Source organism: Myodes glareolus, chromosome 2, assembly GCF_982192425.1.
Source record: "Myodes glareolus chromosome 2, mMyoGla1.1, whole genome shotgun sequence".
NCBI classification, from domain to species: domain Eukaryota; kingdom Metazoa; phylum Chordata; class Mammalia; order Rodentia; family Cricetidae; genus Myodes; species Myodes glareolus.
The window spans coordinates 124,334,353-124,354,391 of NC_142027.1; the positions used below are offsets into that span (position 1 = coordinate 124,334,353).

The window sequence follows — 20,039 nt, forward strand, 5'->3', positions numbered from 1 at the left end:
CTCTCTAGCACAGGGTCAGGTTCTCCGAAAATAGGCCCTTTGAATGGGAAGAAAACCTACTTTTGCATGAGACCAACCGACTTTTCCTTGCTCAAAAGGCAAATAATCTAAACTCACTATTTTTTTTTTTTTAAAAGCCACTCACTGGATTTCCACTAGTCCAGTGAATTAGAGCCTACTTCAGTGAAGACCTACGGTGGAGAACTGAAGAATCCAGAACTGGAGTCACAGGGGCGTGCACGCGAGCCCGATTGTGCCACTGGCAAGCTTGCAGCCACGAGAAATACCCACCTCTGCTCGGTTTCCACATCTGTGAAATGGGAAGGGTCATGCAGGGCTGTCATAGAATTAAGTAAACACACGTGAAGGATTTGCCACAGGCCCTTTATTTTCCTCGAGTTCAATTCCATCACTTGAGCCATCAATAGACCCCGTGGAAGTTAAGTGGGGATAAGAGCGACACTTGTCTCCCAGGATGGCTGTGAGGATGAAGTCAAGACGACTGTGTAAAACAGCCAGAAGAGGGCCAAGCCCAGAGCGCAGTTCTGTCTGTGCCAAGGACAGATGATCACTGGTATGTCCTTGCCCTTTTCATAAGAACTACAAAATATTCTCTGCCCTGCTTCTGGGTCCAGGGGAGGGCCTGACACATTGGTCTCCACATGTGCCTGAGGTCCTTTCCTGCAGGGCCCAGGCTTCACTGACTTCTTGGATCTGACAGGAAGCTATGAAGGCAGGTGATCAGCTCGTCATTCCTTCCCCCTAGGCTGCTCCTGATTCCAAGGGTAACAAGGTCACTTTCAGACATGCTGCCTAGAGCAGAGTATCAGGACCAGAAGGGACCCGGGACCCTGTCACCACCAGGAACCCCAAGGGTAGGGATGCAAATGCACTGGGCTCCCTAGGACAGCCTGATTTTCTGGGCTCTGTTGTCAGCATTGTGCCACATGCACCCTGCTCCTGCCACCGTCTGCTGACCCTAGAGAGACCAAATTTCTCTAACCAGAGCAAAGAAAGGGGCTCATTCTCTCTGTGGCAAGGGCTACAATCTGAGGAGGCTGCAGAGCTGGGCAGGAAGAAGGCTAAGAGCCACCAGTGGGTGGCTGTTCTGCAGGCCCACTCTGCGGCCAGGCAGCCACATGGGATTCCGGTCACCTTCCCAAAAGCCTCCTTGTGCCTAAATTGAGGTCTCAATCACACTAAAGAGAGAGAGAGACAGAGACAGAGACAGAGACAGAGAGATCACTGGGACATGGAAAGAAAGAGGCATTTTATTTATTCTTTTAGATTTATTTTATTTTGTATGCATGAGTGCTTTGCCTGCATGTATGTATATGCACCACATGCATGCCTGGGGCCTAAGGAAGCGGTGAGCCTCCATGTGGGTGGGTGCTGGGAATTGAAACCGGTTCTTTGCAAGAACAATAAATGCTTTTAACTGCTAAGCCAACTCTCAATAGGATCTACTGAATATATCTTGTACTCAGGAATAGCATGGTTGCTTCTAGGCAAGGGGGCAATGCTAGAGACATCATGAGTGACATCAGGCAGGTACCCGAGAGATACTCCCCAACAGAGGCGTGGATGGCTTCCACCGCATAGAAGAGCTGGGGCTTGGAGGAGTCAAAGTCTACATTATTTTGGTTGTTGTTGTTGTTCGTGTTTTATATTTTGTGTACCCCACGTTAGCCTTGACCTCACTAGGGAGCTGAGTATGACCTTGAACTGCTACTTCCTGAGTACTAGGGTTATTGTCCTGCGCTGGCTGCTACGTCTGACCAAGCTGGAATTTGAACCCAGGTCTCTGCTTGTATTTGAGCAGGAGGGGGAAGATCTTTCCACCCCACTTCACTCTGCAGCTCTCTCATCAGTAAATCCAGTACAAAACCAAAAGCTTTTCAGAGAGGGTCTCTCAACTCAGTACAAAGTGGAGGATGATCTTGGTATTCTGGTTCTCCTGCTGCCCCCTCCCGAGTGCTGGCATTATTGGCTTGTGCCACCATGATGGGTTTTCTTAGGGTTACTGTTGCCTAATGGAGCGACCAAAGCTATTTGGGGAAGAAAAGCTTTATTTGACTTAACTTTGTCCGTTTATTTTTTTCGAGACAGGGGTTCTCTGTTTAACAGTCCTGGCTGGCTATCCTGGAACTTGCTTTGTAGACCAGGCTGGCCTTGAACTCAGAGATCCACTTGCCTCTGCTTCCCAAGTGCTGGGATAAAGGTGTGTGCCACCACTGTCTGGTGGTTTAACACTTCTTGTATCACCATTCATCCAAAGAAAGTAGGGCAGGAACTCAAGCAGAGCAGGAACCTGGAGGCAGGAGCTGGTGCAGAAGAATGCTGCTCACTGACTTGCTCTCCGTGGCTTGCTCAGTCTGCTTTCTTATAAGACTCAGAACAGCCAAGCAGTGGCGGTACACGTTTTCAGTCTCAGCATTTGGGAGACAGATCCCTGTGAGTTCGAAGCCAGCCTGGTCTACAGAGTGAGTCCAAGGGCAGCCAGTGCTACACAGAGAAACCCTGTCTAAAAAAAGAAAAACCTAAAAAAATCAGGACCACCAACCACAGTGGGCTGGAGCCTCCCATATCAATCACTGAGAAAATGTTCTTCTGGCTTGCCCACAGCCAAACCTTGTGGAGGCGTTTTCTCAGTTGAGGTCTCCTCCTCTCAGGTGACTTCAGCTTTTGTCGAGCTGATATAAAAGTAGCCAGCACATGCATGCATCTATGTGGGACTGGGACTGGAGCTCAAGACTTCATACATGCTAGGCAAGCACGCTACCAGCTGAGCTGCAGCCTGGGCCCTGGTGGACGCTAGGCAAGCACGCTACCAGCTGAGTTGCAGCTCGGGCCCTGGTGCATGCTAGGCAAGCATGCTACCAACTGAATTGCAGCTCGGGCCCTGGTGCATGCTAGGCAAGCATGCTACCGGCTGAGCTGCAGCCTGGGCTCTGGTAGAGAATTGTATTGTTTACTTGTTTGGGGCTTTTACATTTCTTTCCATTAGTGAAATGCTGAACATATTAAGTCACCAGAAGCAGCAATAAAGTGCTAATTAGTTTATAATGATCCTTTGTCCCTACAACAGATTAAATTGAAATTCTCAGAAGCCTGGATTCTGGCCAAGCATAGGAACACTACTGGAAATCCCTACTGGATCCCACTTTGACTGAGGCCAAAAATCAAAATGGGGAGACTTCATCTCCCTCCAGCATGCCACTGGCTCCAAGGACTGCAGGTGGCCAGTGGGTGACACATTGGGACTGCTGGGGAAGTGTTTCTGGATGGAGAGCTAGCTCACCTCCAGTTCCCAAGTCCTGGATCAGCTCACCCAGGATGGCAGAGGCAGAAGGCAGAGCTGCAACTGCAGTCTGAGGCATCATGGCACCAGAGCAGATTTCGCCAGCTATTCTCACTCGAGTTCAGAGTACGAAGGAAAGCGTTAACGTCTGCCGTAAAGGGAAAGACGTGTGCTTGGCAGATGGCAGGGGCAGACGTTACTGGGAGCCATGAATCAGGCAGCCTTTTGAGGGAGGAGGGAACCTCTGCTGTCTGCCTCTGAAGTTTGCATAGACAGGGTCATCAGAAACATGATCTAGCTGCCCAACCCTTGGCTCTGCCCTGGTTCAGATCACTGCATTTAGATGGATGAGAGGGTCACCTTAAGGGCCTGTCCCATCTGAAACACAAATGCCCTTTTCAGGAAGAGAAGAAAGGAAGGATGCTGCCATTTATAGCTTGGTTACTGCATCACCTATGAAAACCTGTCTGGTCCACACAGGACCCTGCAGAAGTTGTTAGCCCCACTTCACAGACAGAATCAGAGGATTCGCGCTGTGAAGGAAACCACCCGGATTCTAGAGCCGAGACTCCACCTTAAAGTACCTATATTCTCACTCTGATGTACAAATCTAGTATTTTCCAGCCTCACTATAGGCGAACAGGTCTCCTTTCAGGGCAGGGAGGAGTAGTTTCTTAATTCACCCTTACTGTTTCTGCAATGCCCACTTTGGAGTCTTAGCCTTGGTCTCTCTGGCCAGCATGAGAATGTATGGATACTGAGAAACTTCAGTGAGCCAGGCAGAGCCGGGGCATTTTCACCGTTCAAGCTGGAAATTTAATGCACAGCAGCCTTTGATCTGCACATAATGTCACCAGGAAGCATCCTGAGAACCAGGTACCGTTTTGTCCTAGCACAGAATGGGCACGTAGCAGGCACTCTGTAGCTGTCTGCTGAAACTGAATGAAAAGAAGGGTCTAAAGGGCTGGAGCAACGGCTCAGCAGGTAAAAGTGCGTGCACTCATGTAGGTGACTCACAACTGCAGGAACTCCAAGTCCAGGAGATCCAATGCCCTCTTCTGGCCTTCTCAAGCACTCACACGCAAAAGTGCATACTAACATGCATACACACACACACACAGATACATTTTTAAAAAGATGCCTACACTTCCTTATGGGGCCAGGGTATGTCCCCTCACATACCTTAAGTTGATTTCCCACTGAACCACTGAGCAATCTTGGCCTCCGGCTGTGAAGGCATAGCGGCCATCGTAGGAAAGGGCCATTCCAGCCACCCCGCTTGGGTGGCAAATGATAGCGCATGTTTTGTGTGGGTTTCCGTCAACTGGCAAGATCTGGAGTCCGACCTAGGGAGGCAAGTGTAATTAGATGTTCAGACTTGAGTGCCTGAGTCTCAAGCTAGCCTGACATACCCAGGCTTTACCTCCAGATGCTTGGGCTACGTATGCACACATCTGGAGCCACCTGTCAGTGCCAACATACGACTGGGTACAACTGATCGGTGTATCTTCCGTGGAAATTAGATTGTTCCAGGTCAATAAAAAGAAAGAAAAGTGTAATTTGGAAGCCTATGAGTTTTCACTGGGAAACTTTGAGAACTCTATCTGAAAACATCTCCTAGGAGCCTGGGAGATGGCACAGTGGGTAAAAGCACTTGTTGCCAGGCCTAACTGGCTTCTACTGCCAGGACCCACATGGTAGAAGGAGAGAACAGACTCCCGAAAGTTGTCCTTTGACATACTGTGACACATGTTCACGAGCGCACGTGTAGATGTGTGCATGTGCAAACACGTGCATGTACACACACACACACACACATACACACACACACACACACTAAAAAATTAAAACAAAAAGAAAGAAATGCCATTCTCACTAATCTGTGGTAAGTTTCAGTTTGGCCAATGACCCATATGGAGCTAAATCTCTGCAGCAGAACTAAGGACCCACGGGTCTTATCTGTTGTATTATTAAGATTATTTCTTTGGGAGAGGACATTTGTGCCACGGTGCCTGTTTGGAAATAAAGAACAACCTTCCCAAGGTAGTTTCTCCTCTGACCAGGTTCCAGGGCTCAAACATGGGTCCCCAGACAAGGCAGTAGCACCTTTCCTGAGTGGTTGTCTCACGGGCCCTGGATCATTGCACAGTCATCTTGCTGGGGCAGAGAAGGGAAGGGAAGCCTACCTTGTCTTTGTTGATGAACACCAGGTAACGCTTCTGCAGCTCTAATGTGGATCTAACGGGGAGCACCTGTGTGTGCTCAATAGGCGACCCATAAGCCGGTCCAAGAAGTGTCTTTCTATATAGGAAAAAAGTGCAAACTCCATAAACTTCAATGTATATTTTAAGACGATAATCGGTACTACCATACTTGTGTTGTGGTGTGTTGTTTAGGGTTTGGGTTTTTTGTTGTTGCTGCTGCTTTTTTTTTTTTTGAGACACAGAGTCTTGCTATGTAGCCCAGGCTAGCCTAGAATTTTAGAATCCTTGCTTTAGTCTCCTGAGTGCTGGGGTTACAGGCACGCACCTCTAGACTGGAGTCCTTATGTATTTATGACTCTGGATTTCCTGTCTTGTCACTCAGCTGATCTCTACGTAAGAGCCTCTCATTCAAGTGCTGCCAGCGACTGCTGAAAAGAAGGGGCGCTGACTCCCAACGGCAAATGTGGTAGTGGGCTTGAGGGAAACTGCCTGTGCGGGAAGCTCCCCGCGGCTGTGGTGTGGGCTTTCCCTCCTGACATTATGTCCTAAGAAACGGTACTGGAAAACTAACAAGACAAAGGCCTGTGGGGAAATGGCACGTCTTGGCAGGATGCAACAGACATCCGACAGCCCACAGACTGGAACGAGACACCACCCTCTGTTTCAGACAGCTTTAAATGACACTGTCACCAAATCCATCGTTGCACCAAGTTGTAGTGACTCCGGACAGGCCTCTTTAGCTCAACTTTATAATCTATTACGACTATGTGCCATGTGCGGTAGTGTGCACAACTTGTGGGAGGGGCCCTCCTTTACTTCTGCCCCAGGACTGAACTCAGGCCCTCAGGCTTGGCGGTGGCAGTATTTATCCACTCATCTATCTCTCTGTCTTCCACTTTTTTAAGCTCTTGATATTTTGCTCAGGCTGGCTTCAAACCCCTAGGCTCAAGAGCACCTACTGCCTCAGCCTCCTGCAGAGCTGGAATTGCAGGTACAGGCCACCCACAGTACCCAGCTTGGATTCCCCTAACTCCAGCTGCTTCCCTAAACACGAGCCTGCTCTAAGGCGAGGTCCCATTGCAGGCTGCAAGTGCTGGATAAAAGAGAACTGGTCCTGCCGCACCAGCCGTGAGAGTACCTCCTCATGCCAGGCGTGAGGTAAGGCAGTCAGGATGCGGAAACATGCAAGGCCTAGTCCCTGCTACTGAGGCCACGGCCCGGCAGGGACAGGAGACAGAGAGCTGTTTGAAGTGAGCAGCATGGAGATGCCGAGGAGTCCCAGGGTCTGGGGCGAGGTATTCCTAGAGGGCATCTGACTGTGCTCAGAATGGTGGAGCCGAGGCAGAGAGAGCAGCCTGTAGTGGAAGAAAGGGACCCAGGAAGAAGTAAAGGCAGGGGACGCAGATCTAAGAGGCACAGACGATGATGGGAAAGGGACAGGAGCCAGGGCAAGGGGACACAGTGGCAGGGACAGTTCTCCAAGTGAGCTTTCTGCACTAGGCTGTGAGAGACTCAGCACTTTGAAACACTACAATGCCCACCAGGCAGACAACGTAACAGCTCATGCCTTTTCCTAAGGCCCCACCACATGTTGGCAAATGGGCAGAGGCAAGGGAGCAGGGGTAAGAGCCAAGGGACAAGGTATGAGAAGACGGGGACCTTTGTCCCTGGTTGGGGAAGTTGTGGGGAGTAGGAACTGTGGAAACTCCAATCCTAGGGTCATTCAAGAAAGTATACAGGTCTGTGTACCCCGGGCTGTGTACCCTGGGCTGTGCACACTGGGCTATGTATCCCGGGCTGTGTATCCCGGGCTGTGTACCCCGGGCTGTGGACCCCAGGCTGTGCACACTGGGCTGTGTACCCCGGGCTGTGTACCCCGGGCTGTGTACCCCAGGCTGTGCACACTGGGCTGTGTACCCCGGGCTGTGTACCCCAGGCTGTGCACACCGGGCTGTGTACACCGGGCTGTGTACACCAGGCTGTGTACCCCGGGCTGTGTACCCCAGGCTGTGCACACTGGGCTGTGTACCCCGGGCTGTGTACACCAGGCTGTGTACACCGGGCCCTGTACCCTAGTGCTCAGGACCACTACAAAATGGAGACAATGCAAATGTCTAGCGCCATCCGCAGACGCGCGGCTGGGCAGGAAGGGCCAATCCTCAGCCAGAACAACAAAGCACTAGTTCGCGTCCCAAAGTGGGTGAGTCTCAAAACCATGCTCAGTGACAGAAGCCAGACACAGAAGGTCACATGCGGTGTGACTCCATCTATAACATGAGATTATACCCACACGTGCAGAACAGACAAGTTCAGAAGACAGAAGCAGGTCAGTGGTTTCCGGGGACATAGGGATGCAGGGCCGGGGAGTGGCTACTGAGGGGAAGGAAAGTGTGCTCTTTGGTTTTGCTTTGCTTTCTCATGTGGTCTAGGTTGGCCTCAGACTACTATGTAGCTGAGGATATGGCTTTGAATTTCTGGCTCTCCTGCCTTCACTCCCGAGTGAAGAAGTGAAGAAATGCACGCCAGAAATGCATCCCTGGCTTATTAGGTACTAGGTAGAGAACTCAGAACATTGTACATGGTACGCGAGCATTCTACAAATGGGGCCAAACTGCCAGCCCAGGAACCGGCTCCCCTCCGGGTGGGACAGCAGCTTCTTGAATCGCACAGCTCAGTGGATGCAGAAAGAAAAAAGCGCTCAGAACAGCTCCTGACACAGGCGTACCCGTCAGGGACAGTCAGCCCGTCTACCCATATTCTGCAAAACCCATCTCTTCATTCGGATTGAAAGACATTTCATGTTCATTGTAAAAAAGAAAGTTCAAGCCTTCAGACATTCATAGAATAGAACATCTACATCCTACAATGCTGAATTCTGTCGCAAGAAAGACATGGGCCATTGTTTGGTACATGTGACTCACCCAAATTTACGTCTACATGATTTCATAGGAAGAGAGAATTATACTATCCATGCTTATTTGGAAATTTGCTTTATCTCTTACTGTATCTTGGAGACATTGTCATTTTACAGCACAGACAGTGATCTCATTATTTTTCCCCATTTGCTGAAAGCGTCATTGTGTTCTGGTGTACTGACAAGACATCATTTAACTAATGCCCTATTAACGGACATTTGAATGTTTTCATTTCAAAACATATTTCCATACAAGAGATCCTTTTACTTATGTCTTCGCCTAGCACAGGGCACTTCTCCAGGCTCCATTCCTAGACGTCAGAGGGTATAAAATTTAACAGAGGGTGACAAATTGCTTTCCCCAAAGGTTACACCAATTTACATACCCACACCAGTGGTTGGACGAGCAAGCCTGCTTCTCCACACTCTCGCCAAGGCTCCACACCATCAATCACTTTTATCTTTGCTAATCCCATTTGTAAAAAATGATGTCTTGCTTTCGTCTCCTTCATCAAGAGAGGCTGCTGAGCATCTGCCCCTACGGTTATTGGTCTTCTGTGAGTTGCCTTACCATAGCCTTTCATACACCTAAAATGCATTTTAAAATTCTTTTTCTGATTCCTCATGAGAAGACAATGCTTCACCAGTTGAACTGTGGCTACCAAACTTACTCTTTTTCTAACTCAAAAGATGCCTTATACAAGGAAGAAGTGGTGGTTATACAGTGCCCTTCATTTAAATGCTCTATGAACTTGACTTCCAACCTTGCTAAGTTATTTCCTATACTTGCGGTTAGCCAAGAGGCTGAGAAGTGATGGCAATTTTTTAAAAAATTTTGCTATTGTGTGTGTATGACAGGGGTGGTCGGTGCACACAAGCCATGTGGACAACTTTGAGGGGTCAATTTTCCACACTTGGCCTCGTGTGGCAAGTACTTTTTACCTGAGGAGTCATTTCCTCCTGCCATATACACTATTTTCTTCTTTTTAATAGATTTACCCTATCTTATTTAAATTATTTATTGTAGTAGGAGGCTGCTTGTTCGTTTCCCAGCTGCCCAGACTCGAAATAACCACATAGAAACTATATTAATTTAATCACTGCTTGGCCAATCACCTAAGTATATTGCTAATTAGCTCTTACATGTAGAATTAACCCATTTCCACTATTTTACATTTTACCATGAGGCTATGGCCTACTGGGAAGGTTCTAGCTGGCAGCTTGTATCTTTCCCCTCTTGCAGACACATGGCATCTCCTGACTCTGCCTCCTTTCTCCCAGCATTCAGTTTAGTTTTCCCGCCTAGCTCTATTCGGCCCTATCACAGGCCAAAGCAGTTTCATTATTCATTAATGTAAAAAAGCAACACATATACAGAAGGACCTCCCACATCAATTTATTTATTTTTATTTTAAGTGCATTGGTGTTTTGCCTACATGTATGCCTGTGTCAGATCCTCTGGAATTGGAGTTACAGACATGTGAATGTTGGGAATTGAATACAGGGCTCTTAACCACTGAGCCATCTCCCCAGTCCTGTACACTATTTTCTTAGACAATGCTTTGAGCTAACCTCAGATGGATGATCAATAGACAGAAATGTGAACACACACCACACACATATACACACCACACATACATACTACACACACCACATACACACACACACACACACACACACACACACCACAACATACACCACACTCACCACACACATACCCCTCCCCACACCTCTGTCTCCACTGGTGATTAACAGTTAGCAGGAGCTACAAGCCTGAGGCATGCTGTCTCCTACCTTGAATTCGGTTTCTAGGACTGCCTAGGCATTTCCAGGGATGTTCTTTGCTCAGAAGTGTGTGTCCGTTAAAGAGGGACTATGAAGAGCACCCTGAAGCTCTTTACCCATTTTCTCAGGTATTTTAAACACAGTGCCAGATTTCACTTCCTGTCATAAGATGTAAGGGCTCTGTCATTTTTCCTCCCACCATCTGGAAAAGAACTGTTTTTGGTTAGGGTGAAGTGGGCAGGAGGAATGGTTCATGCTTGTAATCCCTGCACTTGAGAGGTTGAGGCAGGAGGCTTAGTGTAAATTTAAAGTCAGCCTGCGCTGCAGAATGAGACAGTGTATCAAAGCAAAAACAAAACAAAAACCCACAAAACCAAACCAAAGAGGAAGAGAGCCTGGGGTGTAGGGAGCTTTGAAAATCTCATCTGAGATGTACTTCAAGGTATGAGCATGGCCAGCCATGATGGATCATGCCTGTAATTCCAGTATCCGGAAGACTGGGTTGCATAGCAAGACCCTGTCTCAGAAACAAAATAAAACCAATCAACCAATTAAAACTCTGCTCTTCCTCCAGCAGCCTGGGCACACTGCTGCTGCTGCTGGCTCCCCCATCAACCATTCCTTCTGCCTCAGCACCTTCCAGCTATATCCATTGTATCTAATCCCCTGCAGAGAGGCTCCCTCCCCATAGGGTCTAACCCTCTGTGCAGTCCCTTGCAGAGGGCCCAGTTAGAGCAAGAGCCAAAGGGCTCTTTGAGTCTTGACAAACCTGCTTGCCTAACTGTCCAGAAATTATGAAGCCTCCCCAAACCTCAGAGGGACAGTATTTTGCAAGGTCCTGGGAAACTGAAGACAGTGACCCTGCTGCAGGGACAGCACACAAGGTCCGTGTCCAAGGTGAGGGAAATCTGGGACCCGCAGGTCTTGTAGAATTTATGACCATACCCAACAGAAGGACACCTATGCAGGGAGGAAAATGCAGCCATGGGTGCCCTGGGTGTGGTCTGCAACCCCCATCTACCTTTCTGCAGCCTCCTACTCCACAGCTTTAACACCCCAGCCGGCCTCCACCCAGAATCAAGAGTATAACTCGGGTCCTCTCACACCGAGTGGGATCTAAAACTTGCCTTGTCCAAACTTGGAATTTACTGATCTCAGATCTATCCTTCCCCGTCTGTGCCCCCACCCATTTGAGGTCAATGCCATTTTTCTGGCTACTTGGGCCTCAGTCTTCACGGTATGTAGGAGAGCCTATACTTTCTCTCACTTCCCTCAGCAAACACTGCCGGCCCTGTCCCCGATGCAGCCAGCGTCCGACCCTTCCCCTTCAGGCCACTGTCATCTCCACACAACAGCCTCCTCCCCTTGCTGCACCCACAGCCCAGCCCTGGGGTGGACACTAGACGCCAGCCGCCCTGCGGGTTGCCCTCCCCACCCTTCTCCATTCACCCTTCCCCAACTCCACTCCCACCAAGCCACTTTCTAAGAACTTCTCAGACCCCAAACCCTTGTTCCTGCGGATCCCAGCTGTAGGCTCTCCCCCAAATGTCCTACATCCCGATTTACTCCTCCCTCCCTAAGACCCCCCTCCCCGTACTCTTTGAAGACAGTAGCCCTTCTGTCCCCAGGAACTGCCTCGGGACGCCTGTCTCTCCAATCTTTATGTACAGAGTTACCACGGCTACCTACTCAGTACTGTGTTGTCCCCTTTACTAAAGTGTCCGCCCCATGATGGGGCTTTGTTCACCGCCAGGAACACTACCTGGCCCATGTAAGGAATGGACAAATGAATGCAATCAGCTGGACTCAAAACGCCTCTGAGAAGAATTAAACACACTGGGCGTGGCAGCGCATACCCGTGATCCCAGGACTCAGGAGGCAGAGGCCAGGACTACAGAGTGAGACCCTCTCTCAAAATAAAATCAAAACAACAACAACAAAAACCAAACAACTGGCATGTTTTGTTAAATGGTTGGCTCTGGTTTAGGTTTGTTTTTTTTCCTGTGTGGAAAAGGATGGCTGGTTTGGAACACCAGTGACTTCTGGATTTCAGGGCTGTGTCCTTCAGAGAGATACATGGGCATCAAGCTCCGGGTCCCCTACCTCCCTGGTTCCTGGCTTAAAGCAAGAATGCGAGGCTGGCATCCTTATTCAGGCATGGCCCCACTGTGTGTTTTTGCTTTGGGACAAACCTGACTTAGGCTGTCCTTTTGAGAAGAGGAAGGGGTGAACTGTTACCAGTGTGTGGGGGCTGAGCAATGGGTAATGGGGGTGGCAGGCACATCAGCAGGCTGAGCCATGGGGGTGGCCAGCCCGTCAGCGGCCGCCCTGGTGCGCACCTGCACATCTTCGTGGTGGAGTTGAAAAGCTTCACTTTGTAGCAGCTGTTGCAGATGAGAAGAAAGAGCTCCTTGGTGAGCGGCGGGTACCAGATCATGCAGGTGGGGTAGCTCCCCTGGTCTGTCCGGTGGATGTCCAGGACTATCAGGTGGTCTTTGTAGCTCTTGATGAGATTGTACTCTATCTGCAGAGGAGCGCAGGAGCTCATGAAGGCCCAGCTCAGTGGTCCTCATCTTCCTCACATGAGACCCCTTAAAACAGTCCACCATGTTGTGCTGACCCCAACTATCAAATTACCCTCGTTGCTACCTCATAGCTACTGTTACGAATCACAATGAAAATATCTGTGTTTTCTGATGGTCTTAGACCCTTGTGAAAGGGCAGTTCAAGTGCCTCCCAAAAGGGTCGCGACCCCCAGGTTGAGAACCCCTTGCCCAGCTGGCTGAGGCACTTCAAGCCTTAGGTGTTGACCTGCATGGTAACTGGCTGGGTCTCTAAGGGAAGTTCCCAGACTCCACACTGCATGCTGCCTTCATCAAGCAACTCCCAGCAAGCAGGATGGCTCAGCACCCTGCACCATCACACCTGTGGCCCCCCAAAGATCTGGGGTGCTGTGTCTCTTCGCACACAGACCCATGAGCAGGCTATGAGTCACAGGTATTCCATGTGGCCTGTCCAGGAACGCACAGCTAAGAAGTGGTGGAGCAAAAACTTCAGTCTCAGCCAAGGGACCCCAACCTGAACTCTGCCGATGGATTAACCGCTGCCATGTCCCTTTTCACCATTTTAGGAACTAACTCAAGCCTAAATCTCAGCACTCGATGGTCCCTGATTATCAGCCTGCTCCTACTGGCCCCAGATGGTCCAGATGAAATACAGAGAAGGGAGGAAGGCCTGGAGAAAGGAGGGGGAAGGAGGGTCAGGCGGGACAATGGAAGCAGGGGCAGGTGGAGGTTTGCCCAGTTGGTAAGGGTTGACCTGATAAGATCACCCACTGTCCCTGCTGCTCTGGTTAGTTTTTGTCAACTTGATACAAAATATTCTCACCTGGGGAGAGGGACCCTCACTTGAGGAACTGCTTCCATCAGATTGGCCTGAGGCCATGACCGTGGGCCAGCAGGCCTGGGCTGTATGAGAAAGTAGCTGAGCAAGCCATGGCGAGCAAACCAGTAAACGGCATTCTTCCATGGTCTCTACTTCAGTTCCTGCCTCAGTTTCCCTGAGTGAGGGACTGTGAGCTATAAACTCTTTTCTTCCCCAAGCTGGTTTTGCTCAGAGTTTTATCACAACAATGGAAAGCAAATAAGGATGCCTAGCTGTGTCTGCCCCATCCCCCTTCCTGCTGTGTTCCCACATTCCCACGACAGTCGCACCCTGACCCCTGGATGCTGAGGAGGTATTAGTGTCAGCTTTCCCAGCGCTCGCTGGGGAGTGAAGGCAGCTGCATCTTCTGTCCTGTGTGGGACACACCCTCCCTCTGCCCACCTCCACTTCAGGACATGAGCCGTGGGAGCCATCGCTTCGGAGATGCCAACATGGAGAAGTCTGTGATGCTTCGCCGTAGCCATTTTCCCAACATGCTGCAGGCGGGGTCTGCATGAGGTGGTGAGGATGGAACAGGCAGGATGGGGCTGGGGCTAGGGGATCAGCAAACTGAACTGAACGTCTCACCAGGAACCTGTCTTTCCCGAGGCTTAGCAGCCTGGGCTCATTGCTGTCCAGATGAACCCCGAACAGGAGGCTTCGGATGCTGTTATGATGGGAACGGAGTCTCGCCAGGTATTCCCAGACCCTTTGTCCGTTTTTGACCACCACCATATACACAGCCACGGTGAAACTGACATCCTAAAGGAGAAAGAGCACACGCTGTCCCTTGACTTTGGACCTGAGAATCACCATCGTGGTTTTCAGACTTGTTGGCCTTCAGACTATCTTATCCAAATATATCTTAGCACAGCAGAACAAGTAGCAAGAGCAGCCCTTATTCTGCAGACCAGGTGACTGAGGTTACCAGTGTGGCACCAGCCCCGCTCTTCTGTCCACGTTCTTACACCGTTCCTCAGGGGAAGCCAAGAGCCTGACTCTTTCCGCCTTTGTCCTCCCTACCCTTTGTCTAGCTACAGAAAATAAAAAAGATCTGATACAGGCCAGAGTGGCAGAGAGCAGCCAGCAGGTGTCTCATGTCCATGCTGGGTGCCAGGACAGCTCTGATCCTTGCCAGTGTGTGTGTTCCAGCCAGAGGCCAGGCTGCTTGTGGGGAGAACGTCAGAGGGAGGTGGCCCTATGAGGACCCTCTTCCTTACCACCACGCTGCCATACCAGGGGACAGCCAGAACCACTTCCCTGAGATCACATGACCTCATCACAGCAGGAAAGACCAGAATCCAAAACCCTAAGGAGGCTGCCTTGTCAAAATGAGTGAGGATGAAGCATTGCATACAGAGAGATGGGGGCCAAGAAACACGACAGCCAGCCCCTGGGTCTCGGGACCCCAGAAACACAACAGCCAGTCCCTGGGTCTTGGGGTCCCAGAAACACGACAGCCAGGCCCTGGGTCTCGGGGTCCCAAAAACATGACAGCCAGCCCCTGGGTCTCGGGGCCCCAGAAACACGACAGCCAGTCCCTGGGTCTCGGGGCCCCAGAAACACAACAGCCAGTCTCTGGGTCTCGGGGTCCCAGAAACATGACAGCCAGCCCCTGGGTCTCGGGGTCCCAGAAACACGACAGCCAGTCCCTGGGTCTGGAAGTTCTGAGGCCTTGCTCCTGTCTGCCTGAGAAGTCCTTCTACCTCACCAACCTTTCCCCTTCTCTTTGTATCACAGCCTGACTGGGATGTAAGCCCCACTGTCCTCAGGCTCCTCGCCCCTTTGTTTGTAAAGAGCCCTGAGTGGAGGGAAGAACTCACAGCAGTAGCCATGTAATTGGAATCATGGGAGAAGCTGACGTGCGACACACTAGCTCTGGAGTATCTGAAGGGCTCTGGACTTTCATTCTCTAAAGACATCGCGTCAAGAATATAAACCGTCCCCTCTGTGAATCCAGCTCCAAGCAGGGCTCCTGAAAAGACAAGCCCAAGAACGATGATGGAAAAGGACTTCCTTCATCCCAAGAGTGAGTCCCTGCAAGCTTTGCTCGACAGCAATAAGCAAGAGGAAAAACCACCACAAGAAAAATGGGAAAAGAAACACCTTGGGAAGGGCGCTAGACTGGAGGGAGGGACAACTGGCTGGTGACAGACCAGGGCACAGCCCCTGTGGGTACCTTGGAACCTGTGAGAGAGTGAGTACCTTCGGGGTTGTAGCTCAGACTCTGGACTCCAAGCCCCTTCTCGAAGGTCCTGCTGAACAGATACACCTTCTTCTCGTAGTCCCACACCTTGATCATCCCGCAGACACTTCCAACTGCGATGAGGGGTTGGTACGGGTGGCAGGAGATGGCATAAACGGCATCCCTGGGCTCCACAAAGAGCTTCTCAAGTTTGGTGCCATCTGTCGTCATGTGGTACACGGTAGCATCAAACGTTCCAATAATAAAATTCCTGTTTGCCAAGGAGAGACCCGGCAGGATCAGCGTTTGCAGGGAATGGCCACACCAACCATTCTGCTTCTAACTGCATACGAGCCGCCTTTGTCGTCTATAATTTGGTGACATTATTAACCCAACATCTCCAAAAATATACCACCAACATCCAACAGCCTCCATTTGCAAGTGAAAAAAGCCCACTTTCCCACATATAAATTGAGTCATTAAGTATGCAGATGGACAGTTAGTTGTACAATTAGCTAATCTACACATGCAAATATTCATTTGTGTATGCAAATATGGAGTTGGGTGCACACATACAGATGTGCCTGTAAAGACTGCAAGGGTAATTAAGCAGACTCATGGATAATTCAGTCTTGAAATGTTATGGCTATTAATTATCCAATGCCTTTAACCTCAGTGGCTAGGACAAGCTCAGCTCCAAGAAATGAGGCTACCCCATGGCCAAGGACTCCAAGCACAATAGAGATGAGAAGTCAGGGATGAGGGCCATCCAGCTCTGGCTTCTACATGGTAAAGGCGTTAACTAATTAAAAAAATACATCTCCAGGGCAACACAGAGAAACCCTGTCCGAAAAACAAAACAAAGCCAAGCCTAGTGGTGGTGGTGTTCACCTTTGATTCCAACACTCCTGAGGCAGAGGAGATGGATCTCTGTGTTCCAGGCCAGCCTGGTCTACAGAGTGCATCCCGGGCTAGTCCTGGGTACACAGTGAAACCCTGTCTTGAAAAACCTAAACAAAAGAATCCGACACTGATTGCAATGAACCAAGGAGAGACAGCTGTAAAACTAGGAAGGCAAACTCTCTCAATTCTGTGTCCTAGGAACAAGAGCAACATCCACGGCACCGCACACAAACTGGAAGGGGACATAGTCAACTCACCTGACGACGAAAAGGTCACCTTTTAACGTGCAGTCTGTGGGGAAGTTGGATTTCTCTGTAGGTGGACTGACTGGGCTCTTGGAAAAGGACAGCGTCCTTATGGCACCTAGTTTGAAGTTACTGTACCAGTTGACAACAGACAGGGTGTGATCGTAGAACTTAATACTGCCCTTTACGTCACCTGTGACAATGTAGCTGGAATAGAGAACAACAGCACTGGTGGCAAGAGCCGGTTAATGAGCATGTGACTGTGTAAGGCTCTAGCCCCCGGGTGTTGCCATGCTCCACTCAACAGTGGCCAGTGAGGCTTCTTTTCCTGTCACCCCACTTTATAGCTACATCTCCAAGGCTAAAGAGAAGACATCCGCTCAAAGCCTAGGGTTGCCAGGCACAGTGGATACCCTGCATAGCAGGTTCTATTAATCTGAATCTTGGATAAACGCCCATATTCCCAAATGTTGTCTATGAATGTTTGTTTACATTTAAAGGGGATATGCTATAGAGATTTGCATTAGTATGGATCTTGCTTTATGGATACAAATTTAAGGTCAATTTTGTTATATTGTGTATATATATTTCTACTCTTGATTAAGGAATTGTGTTTGTGCAGCTCATTTAAAAAGTAATGTAGTGCTTTACTTTTACATTGTAGCTGTGGGTACAATGGTCTGTACCCTGTCACTTGTATTCTAAATAAACGCTGATTGTCCAGTAGCCAGGCAGGAAGTATAGGTGGGGCAACAAGAATGCTGGGAAGAGGGAATGCAGTCTGTAGTCATGACCCAGCCTCAGAGGAAGCAAGATATAACTGCCTCACCAAAAACGGTAACAAGCTACGTGGCTAACTCAGACAAGAATTATGGGCTAATGTAAGTTATAAGAATTAGTAAATAAGAAGCCTGAGCTAATGGGCCAATCAATTTATAACTAATGTAGACCTCTGTGTGAGTTCTTTGGGACTTAACAACTGTGGGAACCAGGCAGGACAGAAACCTCAGATAACAATGTATAATTAAGAAATATAGGTTAATAAATAATCATCTAAAATAGTCAAGCTTATAGTCATGTTAGTTAAATTTTCTAGATGTACAGAGATGTATTTCAGATAGATAGGTATTCTTCAAACCTTTCAAAGACTACAGAATATGGCATTTAAAATGTTTTAATAACTTAGGACTTTTCATGACAATGAGACACATCTGCTCCTGGCAGCACCAATTACTTCAAGAGGAAGATGGGCACTGAAGAGGCTCCTTATGGAGTTTGCTGGCCATTTGGGCAAGAAACTGCTCTTGCCTAAACTGCTTGGTGAGCTGGGCATTCAGGACCCACAGAGAAATGACTGCTAAACTTGTCTAAAGGTGAGATGATCCTTTGGGGTCCCTACTTCATGAAAGAGTCTGCTAGATATTCTGCAGGACATAGAAGAAAGTGACCGACAAACTGCCAATATAGGCAGAACTGTCTTTGAAATTTTCTGCTTCATGAAAAAGTCTGCTGGATACTATGGGCCTGTAGACTGAAGATGGATGTAATATAAATATTGTAACTATAATTCTTGCTTGATACCCATTTTGTTATATGTAATTTTACTATATTAAAGTTAAAATCTTCCTTTTCATTTAAACAGATAAGGGGAGGTGATATGGGATTCCTCTCTGTATGCTGTGAATATCATTGGTTAATAAAGGAACTGCTTTGGGCCTATAGCACAGCTAGGCAGGGAAAACTAAATGGAATGCTGGGAGAAAGGAGGCAGAGGCAGAGAGAAGTCATGGAGCCTCTGCCAGAGACAGATGAGCTGAAACTTTGCTGGTGGGCCACTACCTTGTGGCAATGCACAGATAAATGGAGATGAGTTAAATTAATATTTAAGAGTTATCCAATAAGAGACTGGAGCTAATGGGCCAAGCAATGATTCAAATAATACAGTTTCTATGTGATTATTTCAGTTCTGGATGGCTGGGATGAACAAGCAGCTCCCTGCAACACACTTGCACCAAGCTGGGCTCCATGGTTAGAGTACATAGGAGCCTGGTGTGCCTAAAGAAGACAGCCCATTCTCTTAAACACTCTTCTGGCTCCAAGATCAGCCCCTTACCACAGTGGAGACGGTGACTTACAGTCACTGCCAGCTGACCACAGATGACAATGGAGAACAATCATCACACAGGCTAGATAGTGGGTCGTGTTAGAACCATGAAGCTGCACCCGGTCATCGCAAGCAAAGGCAGTGCTGAGGGAAAATATGGCTTTTATTTCTAGTCCTCCAATCCAATCCAAGAGAGATCTTTTATTTTTTAAGACTTTTAAAAAACAATCTAATCACGGGCGGGTAGGGGGAGAGATTCTTCTCAGATGTTATGCAGAATGATTAAATGAGATTTCTGATGAATAAACTAGACCAGGCAGGCAGAGTAATTGGCAAGGATTGCTCCTACTGCCCTCTGCTGGGCAGAAGCGGCAAAACTTACCCAGTGTTTATAGGGCCCTTCTCCTCTTGGCTAGTGTTCCTTAATAAGGGAGAGGGGAACCCAGGCCTGGTCCTCAAAGGCTCTAACCCCAGCTCGCATACCTCTTTGTAAAGGCTCCCCAGGACGCCAGGACTGCCCAGCGCCCCTGCACTGAGTGGTGCAGATGAAAGTTAATGGGCGCAGTGAAGACGGACTGTACAGTGACTCCAGCCACAGGGCAGGTTCTTGTCCTAAAGACATTTTCTCACACTTATGGGAACTTCTCTAACACTAATGATAGCTGCTTTTGACCTAGGGCTCCCGGTATGCTAAGGAGCGGACATGCAATCCTCATGAAATGACTGGGGGCTGAGCGAAGGGAAAGCATGCAGACCAAGGACAACTTCTCACCTCCCCCTCTACAGGTTCCAGGGACTGCACTCTGACCGATAGGGTGTTGGGTCCCCTGGAGATGGACTTATGAGTGGTTGTAAGTCACCATGTGGGTGCGGAGAATCAAACTCAGGTCTTCAGCAAGAGCAGCACGTGCTGTTAATGGCTGAGCACCTCTCGAGCCCCTTGAGGTATTTTCTCACATTTAAAGCATGAAATTT

General features: G+C 49.0%; 1 protein-coding gene across 3 annotated transcripts in view; it reads right to left on the minus strand.

Annotated features, from left to right (window-relative positions):
- Positions 1-20,039, minus strand: part of Cfap251 (cilia and flagella associated protein 251) — a 96,532-nt gene that overhangs the window by 25,753 nt on the left and 50,740 nt on the right. For all 3 annotated transcript variants that reach the window (XM_048447304.3, XM_087903649.1, XM_085679345.2), the window contains exons 11-17: positions 16,973-17,167; positions 15,833-16,083; positions 15,451-15,602; positions 14,216-14,389; positions 12,544-12,728; positions 5,488-5,602; positions 4,484-4,647 (exon numbers count right to left, since the gene is read on the minus strand). In XM_048447304.3, coding sequence (XP_048303261.3) covers positions 4,484-4,647; positions 5,488-5,602; positions 12,544-12,728; positions 14,216-14,389; positions 15,451-15,602; positions 15,833-16,083; positions 16,973-17,167 — 1,236 coding nt within the window. The remainder of the gene's footprint in view (positions 1-4,483; positions 4,648-5,487; positions 5,603-12,543; positions 12,729-14,215; positions 14,390-15,450; positions 15,603-15,832; positions 16,084-16,972; positions 17,168-20,039) is intronic.